General features: G+C 41.8%; 1 protein-coding gene across 1 annotated transcript in view; it reads left to right on the top strand.

The window, feature by feature from the left end:
* Mnd1 (meiotic nuclear divisions 1) overlaps positions 1-3,652 on the top strand; it is a 61,180-nt gene extending 57,528 nt beyond the window's left edge. Inside the window, exon 8 of the mRNA XM_021158687.2 lies at positions 3,411-3,652. Coding sequence (XP_021014346.1) covers positions 3,411-3,517 — 107 coding nt within the window. The 3' untranslated portion in view covers positions 3,518-3,652. The remainder of the gene's footprint in view (positions 1-3,410) is intronic.
* Positions 3,653-12,279: the final 8,627 nt, after the last annotated feature.

The raw sequence follows: 12,279 nt of genomic DNA, 5'->3' as shown, positions 1-12,279 counted from the left end.
GCTTGCTCCCCAATGCAGTGTAAGTTCCAGTTGTTAAGTAAGTTTTCCAACTCATCATAAACTTCCAAAATTATCATTAGAAAAACTGTGGGAAGAGCTTCTTCCCTTTATGGTTAGCTGCAAATAAAGCAAAACAGAAACAACAAAAACAAAACAGCACCATCCTGAGAGTTTGAAAGATGGTAGAAGAAATGTTTTTGGGTTTTATTGATTTTGAGATAGGGCTTCTCTGTATGCAGATCTGGCTGTCCTGGAATTAATTCTGTAGACCAGACTGGCTTTGAACTCAGAGATCTGCCTTCCTCTGTCTCCTGAGGACTGGAAGGGGTGGTCCTGTGCTAACAGAATTAGTTGTTGAGAACTGTCTTTCCCATGTTCTGGACGTGGCTTAGTTGGCAGGCTGCTCAGCACAGATCGCAGCTCCAAATAAGACCGCAGGATAAAGAGCACCTCCAAGCTCAGCCCTCTGGAGGCAGAGGAAGAAAGGGCAGAAATCAGTGTCATCTCACACTGTATGGACTTTCGCATGCTAGCTTGAGCTAGTGACTGTTTCATTCCCATTGAAGGTAGCAGCTTACCCATTTCACATAAACATGTGTTAGGAAAAGATGAAGATAAAAGATAAAGTGAATTATACTAAAGAAAAACCTCCCTGATTTCAAAGTGGTATTTATAGCAAAAATTATATTAGGTATCAGTTAAAGCCTGGTTTCTTTTTACCACAGTGTCTTTGAAATATATCTAGAACCTCCAGATTAGAGAAGATGGCTCAGTTGTTAAGAGCACTCATTTCTCTTGCTGAGGACCCAATTTCAGTTCCCAGCACCCACATGAAAACTCATAAACCGGTGTTTACCACCAGTTCTAAAGTATACAACACATTGCCCTGGCCCGCAAAGGCTCCTGCCTGCACGTGGCATAAATAAACTCATGCAAGCACATTCACACACACATACTTCAATCGTAGTTTGGGTGTTATTGCTGGGAAGAGATATCATGACCAAGGCAACTCTTATAAAGGAAAACATTTATTCGGGGCTGGCTTACAGTTTCAGAGGTTTAGTCCTCTATCATCACAGCGGGAAGCATGGGCACACATAGTGCTGGAGGAGCTGAGAATTCTACATCTCCATCTGCAGGCAACAGAAGGAGACTGTGAGCCACACTGGGCATAGCCTGAGTATATAAGAGGCCTCAGAGCCTACCCCCACAGTGACACACTTCTTCCAGTAAGGCCACACCCACACCAACAAAGCTTCACCTCCTAATAGTGCTATTCCCTATGGGCCAAGCATTCAAACGCATGAGTCTGTGGGGACCATACCTATTCAAACCACCACAATATAATGAATACACATGGTTTTATTTTGTTTTTTTGTTTCTCTGTGTAGTCCTGTCTGTACTCTGTAGACCAGGCTGGCCTTGAACTTAGAGATCCGCCTTCCTCTGTCCTCCAGTACTGAGATTAAAGGTGTGGACCACCGATAGGTTTTTAAGAATACAATATATTCTGATTATGGTTCCCTCCCAACTCCTTCCAGAATCTTTCCTACTTCCCCACCCACCAAAATCCACACCCTTTCTCTTTTTCTCTCATTAGGACACATAGAGACATCTAAGAAAATAATGATAAAATAAAAACAAACCAGAAGAGGACAAAACAAACAGAAGAAAAGGCCAAAGAAAAATTTCAAACACATAGTCATAAAGACACATTTGCACACACAGAAATCTCATAAAACACAACCAGAAACAAAAATATGTAATATTTTTTTAAAAAAATATTGTCTAAGAATTTAATATTTTAGTTTATAGAATGAGAGATTGCCCAAGCTTTTAAATATAGATGAACTGTTATCTTGCTAAAGTTTTGCTACACTTTACATCTTATTTAACAAATTACATCATAATAAACTCAGGTGGTAGAGTCTTTGTTCTCTGTGCTAGGAATCAAAAGGCATCTTAGTGCATGAGGTGGATAGAGTTCACTGCAAAAAATCTTGTTAGCTTTCTATAACACATTCTTATAAAAACAGTGGTATTTTGTTAGCACTATTGATTCTTTAAGGAAATATATGTATACACATATATACATATGTGTGTGTGTGTGTGTGTGTGTACATACTATTAACCAGACTCAAAGACTATACAGTTCAGTGCCTTTCTATCCAGTTAGGATACAGCACTGTTTGTTCCACTTGAGGTAGTAATATTTACTCTAAAAGAAAATTGAATTCCAAATTTATATTTATTTAATACACAGAAACAAGTCCATGGAAATAGTTTATTAAAGAAAGCTTCAGTTCCATGTATTGACTTTCAGGGTTACAGATTAGATACTCCAGATTAGTTTAACAACAGAAATGACTACTCTCACCAATCGAAGGCTGAGGTCCTGGGTCCTTGGAGACCACTCTGCCTTGCACATGGCTGCCTCCTCCTCAGTCTCCCCATCTTCTTTCCTCTGCCAACCTATGACCTCTCTCTCTCTTTGTGTCTTAACTATAAAGACACCAATCAGATTTTGCTAGGGTCTACCTTATTGATTTCATTTTAATTCAACCATCTTTTTTCAAAGATTCTGCCTCTAGAACATTGTACGCTGGGTGGTTGGTGAGTAGAAGGAGGGATGACAAGACATGGTCACAGCACTTAGGAAGGTCTTGCTTTAATCTTTTATTCATTTTTACTACTAATGCACTATGCTCTGACAGACTTGGAAGACCTGTGTCATTGTTCTTGTTTGTGGAAAGCATTTTAACTAAACATTACAAAATATATGAGAAATCTATAGAATTGGGGGTTGGGGGAAGACTGTCATTCTTGCTCTGTGGGGCAGCTGCCTTTGCACATCGGTACTGTCCTACATCCCTTGCTGCCCAGCAGTGATGCTTGAGGAGTAGGCATTGACCTCCCCTTTGTTACTGCACTGGGGTGAAGATGCTTGTCTCAACATTTTTTTATACAATTTGGGGTTTCCCCGTTGGGGTAAATTCCTTTAACTACGTGCAACCCCTTTTTCAGTAGTATAATACAAATTCCCTGTAAGGATGCTGAGGACACATCTTTTTCTATGTTATTTTAAGAGGAGTACCCTTTACACCCCTCTTGCCTGGTCCCTCAGGCTGGCTGCTTGTCTGGAAGCCATTACTCTGACTGGAAGGACAGAGGTCTGGAGAGAAAGTTCTCCCTTTGAGAGCAAGAGCAGCTGAAATTGCTGAGGGAACGAGCCCAGCCTCAGGAAGCTGCCCTGTCTGTAGTCTTCTTCCTCAGCACTCTTAGGGAGCAAAACACTTCTGATTTTAATATATCTGAGAGTCAGCATGGATACGGATAATTAGAGTAGGATGTTGTATGATTGTGTGTTGAATTCTCAAATTTCTTTTTCAAATTCTTTTTTTTTTTTCTAGATAACATATTTGCAATAAAATCCTGGGCCAAAAGAAAATTTGGGTTTGAAGAAAGTAAAATTGATAAAAACTTTGGAATTCCAGAAGACTTTGACTACATAGACTAAAATGTTGGTGCTGAACAAGGATCTGGGAGCTTGTGAATATGTCAAGGTTTAAACAGCTAATTGATGTTACCCAGTTATCATCTATCTGCTAATTGTTTATCATTTTGTAGCTTTAAATAAAGTATACAATAAGGATGTCCTTCTCCTCTTTTTGGTAAGTGTACCCCACAGTACTCATTAAAGCAGAGCGGAGCACACAGAGCCCCCCATCCTGTCGGGTCAGGAGTACATGGGATTCTTCAAGAGCAAAGACATGATAGAGTTTCCAGTCTCATTCAAATACTAAATACTGGATACATTTCAATGCCCTGTCACAAGGACAGACAGACACACACACACACACACACACTCAGGAGACAGACACAGAGATAGAGAGACACAGAGAGAGAGAGAGAGACAGAGAGAGATAACCTTTAAACCCAAAAGGTTGTTTTACTTTATCTCAATACTTGGTGGAACCATTTATGATTGACATTCAGTCTGCTGCTACATCTTTGCAAATTGCAAATGAAAAAGTGTAGCAAATTATTGTACCTCCAGTTTAGAATTATACTATAATTCCTAAGACATGGAGACTGCTTTGTTCTAATGCTCGGTACCTTTCTACTGGAAAGAACAAGCTGATGGCCCACTGTCTTCATTTGTGCCTTTTCAGAAGATGAAATGTCTGTGTTCCTTAGAGCACGTAAAACAGTGTGATTCTCCCCCAACCCTCTGCCAACCTATTTAAATAGAAAAGAAAAGAAAAGAAAAGAAAAGAAAATGTTCAGTTTAGTCATTTGGAGTATTTGCAGACACTACAAATTAAAGACAAAAGCCAGCATGGCGGGGCTTAATACTACACATGCCTTAATATCTTCACACTGTTCAACTTTGGTCCTCTCTAAGTTACTTGAGCAGCGCTCCATATGTCTGAAATGACCCAAATGGCATCCAGGCCATTTGCTAGTGAATCGGGCCTTTGTATTTTCAGGAGTTGCTCTGGGCCTACTTAATCCCTTCCTGGTTGTGGGCAGTGCAAATGGGTCCACCTTTGTTTGTTCTTGGGGTCAGTTTATGTTGCCAGGGCAACAGATCTCCTCACTGGGTGAAGAATTTGATATATGAAATAGAAGCACAGAGCTTCGCATGGTCCCTCGTGGCACTTGGGATACTGAGGCAGAAGAATTGCTGTGAGTTTGAGACCAGCCTAGGCTGCAGAGGAAAAGGAAAAAAAAAGATTAAAAAAAAAATACAGTACTAAACATGGAAATCCAGAATTTACTAATTTATTGCTGCCCTGTTTAAAGTGTTGCTATACTCATTCATGTTTCTATTCTCCTCAGAGTTGCTTGGTGCTGTTCTGAAAGCAGGTAATTCAGGATTTGGATCTTCAGGAGGATGGTAGGGAGTTAGTGAGGTGGGGAGCATTCATGAACTAATGAGATTATGGCACACCCTCAGCCACTACCGCGCTGGTAAATGGTTAATAGAGACTCTGGAAGGAGGGTGGGCCGCTGATACAGAGTTCATGTGTTAGAAACACACCTGGCGAGGTTCATACTATGATGATAGTGTAGACAGGAAGAAGGTCCCTACCTAGGAATGGCATGCTCTCGGGTAGTGTTCTTGTCATTTCCAGAGATTTTAAAACCCTTTATTCATAGGGGCAGGCAGGGCAGGCCACAGGTATGCACTGAGAGATCAGGGGCAGCTCGGAGGATCGCCTCTCACCTACTTGCCTTATTGGCTCAGTTTCTCTTGTTGTTTCTTTCCCTCCTCGAATTTCCTGCCTCCCAAGAGCCTCCAGGTACCTCCACTATGTCTGTTTCCCATCTTGCCCCAAGGTTGGAGCCACACACCACTGTGGCCGGCTTTTGTGGTTTGGTTTTGGCTTTTTTTTTGTCCTGTTTGTTTTGTTTTTTAAATGTGAATTCTGGGGATTGAACTCCTCAGGCTTATTTACCAACTGCTTATACCTGCTAAGCCTTCCCACCGGCCATTTTGGAGGATATATCTCTGAGACAGGTTCTTCCATAGCCCAGCTGGCCCCAATTCATGTAGCTGAGGGTGACCTTAAACTCTTGGTCCTCTTGCTTCAACCTCATAAATGTTGAGATTAAAGGCATGTGCCTCATTCCTGGCTCATGGGATGGCAATGTTTCCACCGTTCATATGCAATCATACAAATAATCTAAAGAGCAGTAGTAATAACAAAATGTAGGAAAATAACTAGGAAATAACCAATTTTTAGTTGTATTACCCTTTCATAAATTCGGTAAAGTCTATTATAGATTGTATACCTGATCTTCATGATGACTGTTTAAAAGCCAGAACTCCGTGAGAGTACCTGACTAGTCTGTTAAGCTGTGAAGAGTACTTTAGGTTTCGCTGTTGTGTAGAACTGGAGACTAGGCCACTGGTTCAGGAGCACACGAGGTAATTTGATACTTTTAGGCTTGTCAAGCTGATGATGTATGAGGTACAGCTTGAGTTGGCCTGGGATCACATTACATGCGATCTAGGACCTAGCTCGACTGAGTAGTAAATCGTGCAGCCCTTGGGAATCTTGGGATTTCCAACAAGTCCTGATGCTTTAAGGTACTGGGGAGCTGATATACCCAGCCTTCTTCATATGTTATCTTGTCTCTCAAATGATATCAGCTCCAATTTTAAGAGATTCTAAAAGGAAAATAATTATACATTATTCTGACAAGTCTCTTCATTGTCCCAGGTCAGATCACATCACTGAAGTGACTTTCTGAGGTTGGGCAGGGCCAAGGACTCTAGCTAAGATGAAGTGTATATGAGTTTCCCTCTGCTGTTTGTTACATCACTGCTGGCATAGAAGTTCTTGGTCTGCCTGAGGTGGATGCTGCTACCCTCAACTGTATCATATATATCTTTAGGAAACTAGGAAATTAATACAGCTGGCAGGCCCAGCAGAGGCACGGGTGCTGCTTAGCACAGTGGTGGGAGCTGCGGCTGAGCCAGGTGTCTAACTGAGCTGGCACTGTCGAAGTATAACAAATGGTAGAACCTTGTCCCACAGTGATGCGGGTAGGTGCTCAATTCAGAGGGCAGCTTCCTAGACGTTTCTATGCCAGGAGGAGCTGACCCTCTTAGTGAATTGTGCATAATATGCTTACCCAAGACTGGCTTCTAAGAAAATGAGGAAGATGGGACAAAAGGTCAGGTCAGGTGCTGGACCCTTCTGGGGTACTGGAGGTTGAATTTCAGGGTGACTGTAAACTGGTAAACTAGCTCTGTGAAAGGTAAATTCAAAGTTAACACATATACCTTATTTTACTGTCTTTTGTATTCTTCAGTTATAAATAAGAACGTGAAATGGAGATTATGAGTAGATTAGAAAGCCAAAAATATTTGCTTTTTGACCCTGTACAGAAAAAGTTAGCTTATTTCCAAAAAAGCCAAACCTTGGCAGCATGTGGACTAGATGTGATCTACAAAAATGGGTTTAATTTATCCAACCATTGTGTGTGTGTGTGTGTGTGTGTGTGTGTGTGTGTGTGTACAGAAGAGAAGTTAATACCAAGTGTCTTTCTCTGTTCCTATCTCCCTATCTGTCCTCTGACTGTTCCTCATCCCATACCTCCTCCTCACCCCCTCCAGGAGGATGCCCCCACCCCCCAATCCCACCAGACTTTCCCACTCCCTGGAGCCGCCAGTCTCTTGAGAGTTAGGTGTATCTTCTCTGACTGAGTCCAAAACCGGCAGTCCTCTGCTGTATATGTGGAGGGGGCCTTACATCAGCTGGTGTATGCTGCCTGGTTGGTGGCTCAGTGTCTGAGAGGTTTCAGGGATCCAGGTGAATTGAGACCACTGATCTTCTTATGGGGTTGCCCTCCTCCTCAGCTTCTTCCAGTTTTTCACTAATTCAACCACAGGGGTCCCTGGCTTCTGTCCATTGGTTGGGTGTAAGTATCTGTATCTGTCTTAGTCAGCTGCTTGTTGGACCTCTTGGAGGGCAGTCATGCTAGGCTCCATTTGTAAGCACACCATAGTATCAGTAATAGTGTCAGGCCTTGGAGCCTACCCTTGAGCTGGATCCCACTTTGGGCCTGTCACTGGACCTCCTTTCCCTCAGGCTCTTCTCCATTTCCATCCCTGCAGTTCTTTTAGACAGGAACAGTTCTTGGTCAGAGTTTTTGACTGTGGGATGACAACCCCATTCCTCCACTTGATGCCCTGTCTTTCTCCTGGACTCTACAAGTTTCCTCTCCCCACTGTATGCCCTGTTTTTAAAGACAGGGTCTCTTCACTGAACTTGGAGCTTACTGTTCAGCTGTTGGCTGGCCAGTGACACCCCCGCCCTGCCCCAGCCCTATCCTCCTGCCTCACAGTGCCAAGGTTGCAAATGCATGTTGCGGATCTGAACTTAGGTCCTCATACATGCAGAGCAAGTACTCTAACACGGATCCACATCGTCAGCCGCCATTTTAAGTTTAAATCAGTCATTGATATACTCTGGCTACATGGTGTCTCATTAATATTGAGACTTTTCAGCTCCTTTTGGAAACTGGAAGATTTAATAATACTAGTGGCAACAAACCAGGGAGGAGAATGGAACTGACTCTAAGATTCTAAGGTAGAAAGTTTATCCCCTGTAGGAGCACCACCATGCAGCACCCTCTCCTGATCACAGTTCATTCTTCCCTAAGTCCAAAGTGGACAGACTGGCTTGAAATTGAACATTAGTTTCAAGTCCACAAAGCTTCTTGACATTTTCCATTAAATTTGTAAATGAACTCAGAGCAACTCATCTAAGAAAAAAGGATGTTTTTGTAGTCAGGTATTCTTCAGTGTTCTTGCAGTAGCAGTCATTATATCATTTTCCCTTGTGTTTTATGGTCCTTAAGTGTATCTGGGGTGTTTTTTTTTTTTTTTGTTTGTTTCCATCTACAAGGAATTTCCTCTTGTATTTTATCTATTATCTGGCATTATTTAACATACTTAAAGGTGATTGGTTTTGCATATTAATCTAATTTTATTAATTTTTGCGGTGGGAAGGATACACCGAGGAGAGTTCAAATGCTGGCACTTATAAGCTCCTCCTCAAGCGTCTGTGTGTGAACTTGTGCGTGTTGCCCTAGTCTGTTATCTGTATATCCGAACTCAGCCCTCTGGGTAACTTAGAAAGAAGGTTTAGTTAGTTCATGGTACCAGAGTCTCGGAAAGAGGCACAGTGCCAGCATCTGCTTGGTGTTGCTGAGGTATTCTCTACCTCTTTCTCTCTCTCTGTTTCTCTCTCTCTCCCTCCTTTCCTCCCTCCTTTTTCTTCCTTTGAGTTTTTTTCTTGGTTTGTTTTGTTTTGGTTTTGGTTTTGGTTTCAGACAGTCTCACTGTGTAGCTCTGGCTGTCCTGGAACTCACGATTTCAACCAGGCTGACCTTGAATATACAGAGATCTACCTCCCTTCATCACCCAAGTACTGGGATTTAAGGCATGCACCACGATGCCCAGCTCCAAGGTGAGGCCTTCTTGCTGCCTATATGTTCAGTATGAGTTCAGGTGCCAGTTTGAGCAAAATGTGATGCTTGAAAACATGGGTTCTTGGCCAGTTTTATAGTGCCAGGGATTTCTGCCTATGGAATGGGCATTACATCCAAACAAAGTAGTGGGTTACTCCCATAACATCTGTACCATTATTGCACCTATGGGCATAGCCTGCCAGCTTAGTCAACTCACAGGGTTCACAGCTGAGTAAGACTGATAATGGCTGTTTTTTCCCCCTCTAAGCAGCCTGCCTAGCACCTTCCAGTACTATGAAGGCTAGCCATCGAGGAGGAAGCTTCCTGGTCAGTACCGAGTTGGTTTCTTCATGCTTATAACTACAGAAGAACATTTTGTTTATTTATGTTTTGAGTATTTTTAGACAGAATGCCTGTTGAGTTTGTCAAAGGGTTTTCTTCCTCTCTGTCTGGAAAATGTTCTGATCTTCCTAAGTCTACTGAGGTAAAATGGTGTTGCTGTGTTTCTTACTGTATAACCATCCGTATTCTCTCTCACGGAATTCTCTTGATTGCAGAGAGTTGTTTTCTTCATATGATGCAGAGTATATTTACAATATTATAAAATATTTTTTTATAAATTTAGTACCCATGTTATATTTGCTTCCTAAAAGATATTTGGACATTTTATCATTTCGTGTGTTCCTGAACAGTTTATGCAATATTGGGAACATTTTGTCCCTGTGGTATTCAACTATAAATCTGAAATAACAAAAACAAAATTAGGTCACTCCATGGGTATCATTGATACTGTTTGTCTTCCACTTAAAATGTAGATACCGTTACAGATGAGGCCACAGTTTAATTCACTCACTTGCTCTCTACTGTGTCTCATGAAGATGTAATGTAAGTTTGTTGAGCCAAGATTGGTGGACATTTGGTTTTCATCTTATTTCAGACTATATTGAAAGAACATTTCTAAACATATCTCTTGGCACATTTGTGGGAGTTCTGAGAATGAATTCCTTGACCAAAAAAAAGTTCCTATTCATGAAGAATTCATCTTCTAAAAGAAGCGCGAGACAGGCAAGGCAGAGCTGAGGTTTATAGAGAAGAAAAAGGGCAAGTCTTCAGGGCCCTGAGCATCTTCACAGGAAAACCATCTACGAGAAGTTTATTTCTAAGAAATTGTTTTGTTTGTTTAAAAGATTTGTTTAAAGTCAGCTGGGACTCTTTTATCAAAACAGAATTGTGGACAATTTTGCATTTAGTTAGGTTTCATTAGTGGAAAAGTAAACATACAATTTTCCATGGTCACTAAGTTGAAGATTGGCGCTCAGAAGTCAAAGCCCCAATACTTTCTGAAAATACTCTCAAGTCACTCCTTCCCACCATGGAGACTGCATTTGATGCAGAAAACCTGAGTTACTTCGTAAGCTCGGACTTGGAAGGCATCATGTTTCTCATAACATTTTGAAAAGTAACTATGGGAACTTTTAAGTCATTTAAATCGAACAGATGTACGTTTTTTCGGTTCAGTTGTGGTTGTTAGCATGTTAAAGTACCTGTCTTTTGCTTGCCTTTTGCCTGCCTTTGATTCTAGTGCTGTGTGCTGGGTAAGCTCTGGAGACCCACATCTGACTGGTTTGACCTTGCTCAGTGAATTTCCATTACAGCTATTTGGTTTAATTCTTAGGTCGACTGGAACAAAACAATCTCCCTTCGGTAAAGTCAATTTGTATCTTAAGGGATTGAAATGGCCCATGTCCATTATTCTTTTAACAGACAAAGAAGGGCATATAAAATAATAGCAGTGTTTTCCTTAAGGGATCCAGAAGAGGAAGCCTCCTTTTTGGAACTGCGTCAATATTTCGTGCAGTATGACTTCAGGGAATACAGTGTCTAGCTATCACAGTTCCTTTGCTTAACCATGATCAAGTGTCCAAGGAGGTACTTCAACTTTTCCAGCAGACGGACATCAGCAGTGACAGCGAGAGTAAGTCGCAGTGTTAAGGGTATTATATGATCATCTTAGGAATAAGGCTAGAATGTTAGAACAAATATAATCTGAAGAGACAGACGGCTTTCCCCACTATTCGACAGAAGTCCCCCGAGGCCATGTTGATTTTCATCCCTTTCATCCCTGTAGGCCCAGAGCACCTCCCCCAGTATTTGATATGAAAGGATTACATACTCATCTCCAGCCTCAAATGGCTTCTCACCGCTGCTTATCAGTAATTGTGCTGTAAGTTATAACTGGCCTGATTCTGGTGGACAGTCAGGCAGCTGTTATTGTTGAGGCTGTTTCCCCCCTCGGTCCTTTCAGCTGTCAAATGGTTGCCACTCAGGCCTCCTCCTCACTCAAAGACACTTTCCTTGATTTGCCCTATTAGTATTTTGTGTTTTGCTTTAATTTGAGCCCTTCCTGCACTGTTGGACTTCCCAGCCTCACCACCATCATTTTCGCTCCACTTTCCGTTTTTGACTGGACTCCATTGTTGCTGATGACAGACCTGCTGGGTGCTGCCAGGGTGCTTCACCGTCTCTGCCCAGTGTCTGACTCCTGGGTTGCCTCATTTTTTTTCCTTAACACATCTCCACAGTGTTTCATTAAACTAAATTTTCCAGATAGGAAAAATGCCATCCCTTCCCTCATGTCCTACTACTTTAAGGATCAGAGAAGTTGTTCAGAGCATTGCTCGTATATGCTACCCACATGTATTTGGTGCTTGTCTCCGCTATTCAGAATGTTTGACATTTACTGGTTTGTCTCTGCAAAACATTGGTTTAGGTCCTGGTGACACAAGCATGAATGAGCAGGTTCAAAGGTAGTATGAAGTATTGTGGCAGGATATTAGATCACACTGTGAACCTTGAGATTGTGTTATTTACTGAAAAAACAAACCTACTTCTGCTTGTGGTCTGGATCAGCCCTTAGCACATACCTGTACTGGCTGAAATACAGACGTGTCCTTAGTACAGACCTTTAATCCCAAACAATGAAGGTAAAGTTAGTTTGTAGAAGGAAGCACCCATGTGTGAAAGTGATGTCTAATTGAGTGGCTGACAAAATGATGAATCAGAAAAAGATTTGACAGAACAGGATAGGAGAAGAAAGGATAGAGAGTTAACATCAGAGGAAGCAGTGCAGAGAGAGAGAGGAGGCAGTTTTACTGGGGGAGTTTTACAGAGACAGGTTGAGGAGAGAACAAGCTAGATGTTGTAAAGACAAAGGAGCCAAAGAATGAGAAAGAGTCAGCAGAGTAGAACAGATTGCCAGAGTTAGTGCGAGGCCAAGCAGAGCAATTCAGT

Source organism: Mus caroli, chromosome 3 (assembly GCF_900094665.2).
Source record: "Mus caroli chromosome 3, CAROLI_EIJ_v1.1, whole genome shotgun sequence".
Taxonomy (NCBI): Eukaryota; Metazoa; Chordata; class Mammalia; order Rodentia; family Muridae; genus Mus; species Mus caroli.
Note: the sequence above shows the minus strand (reverse complement) of the source record. Positions and strands in the feature narration are given on the sequence as shown.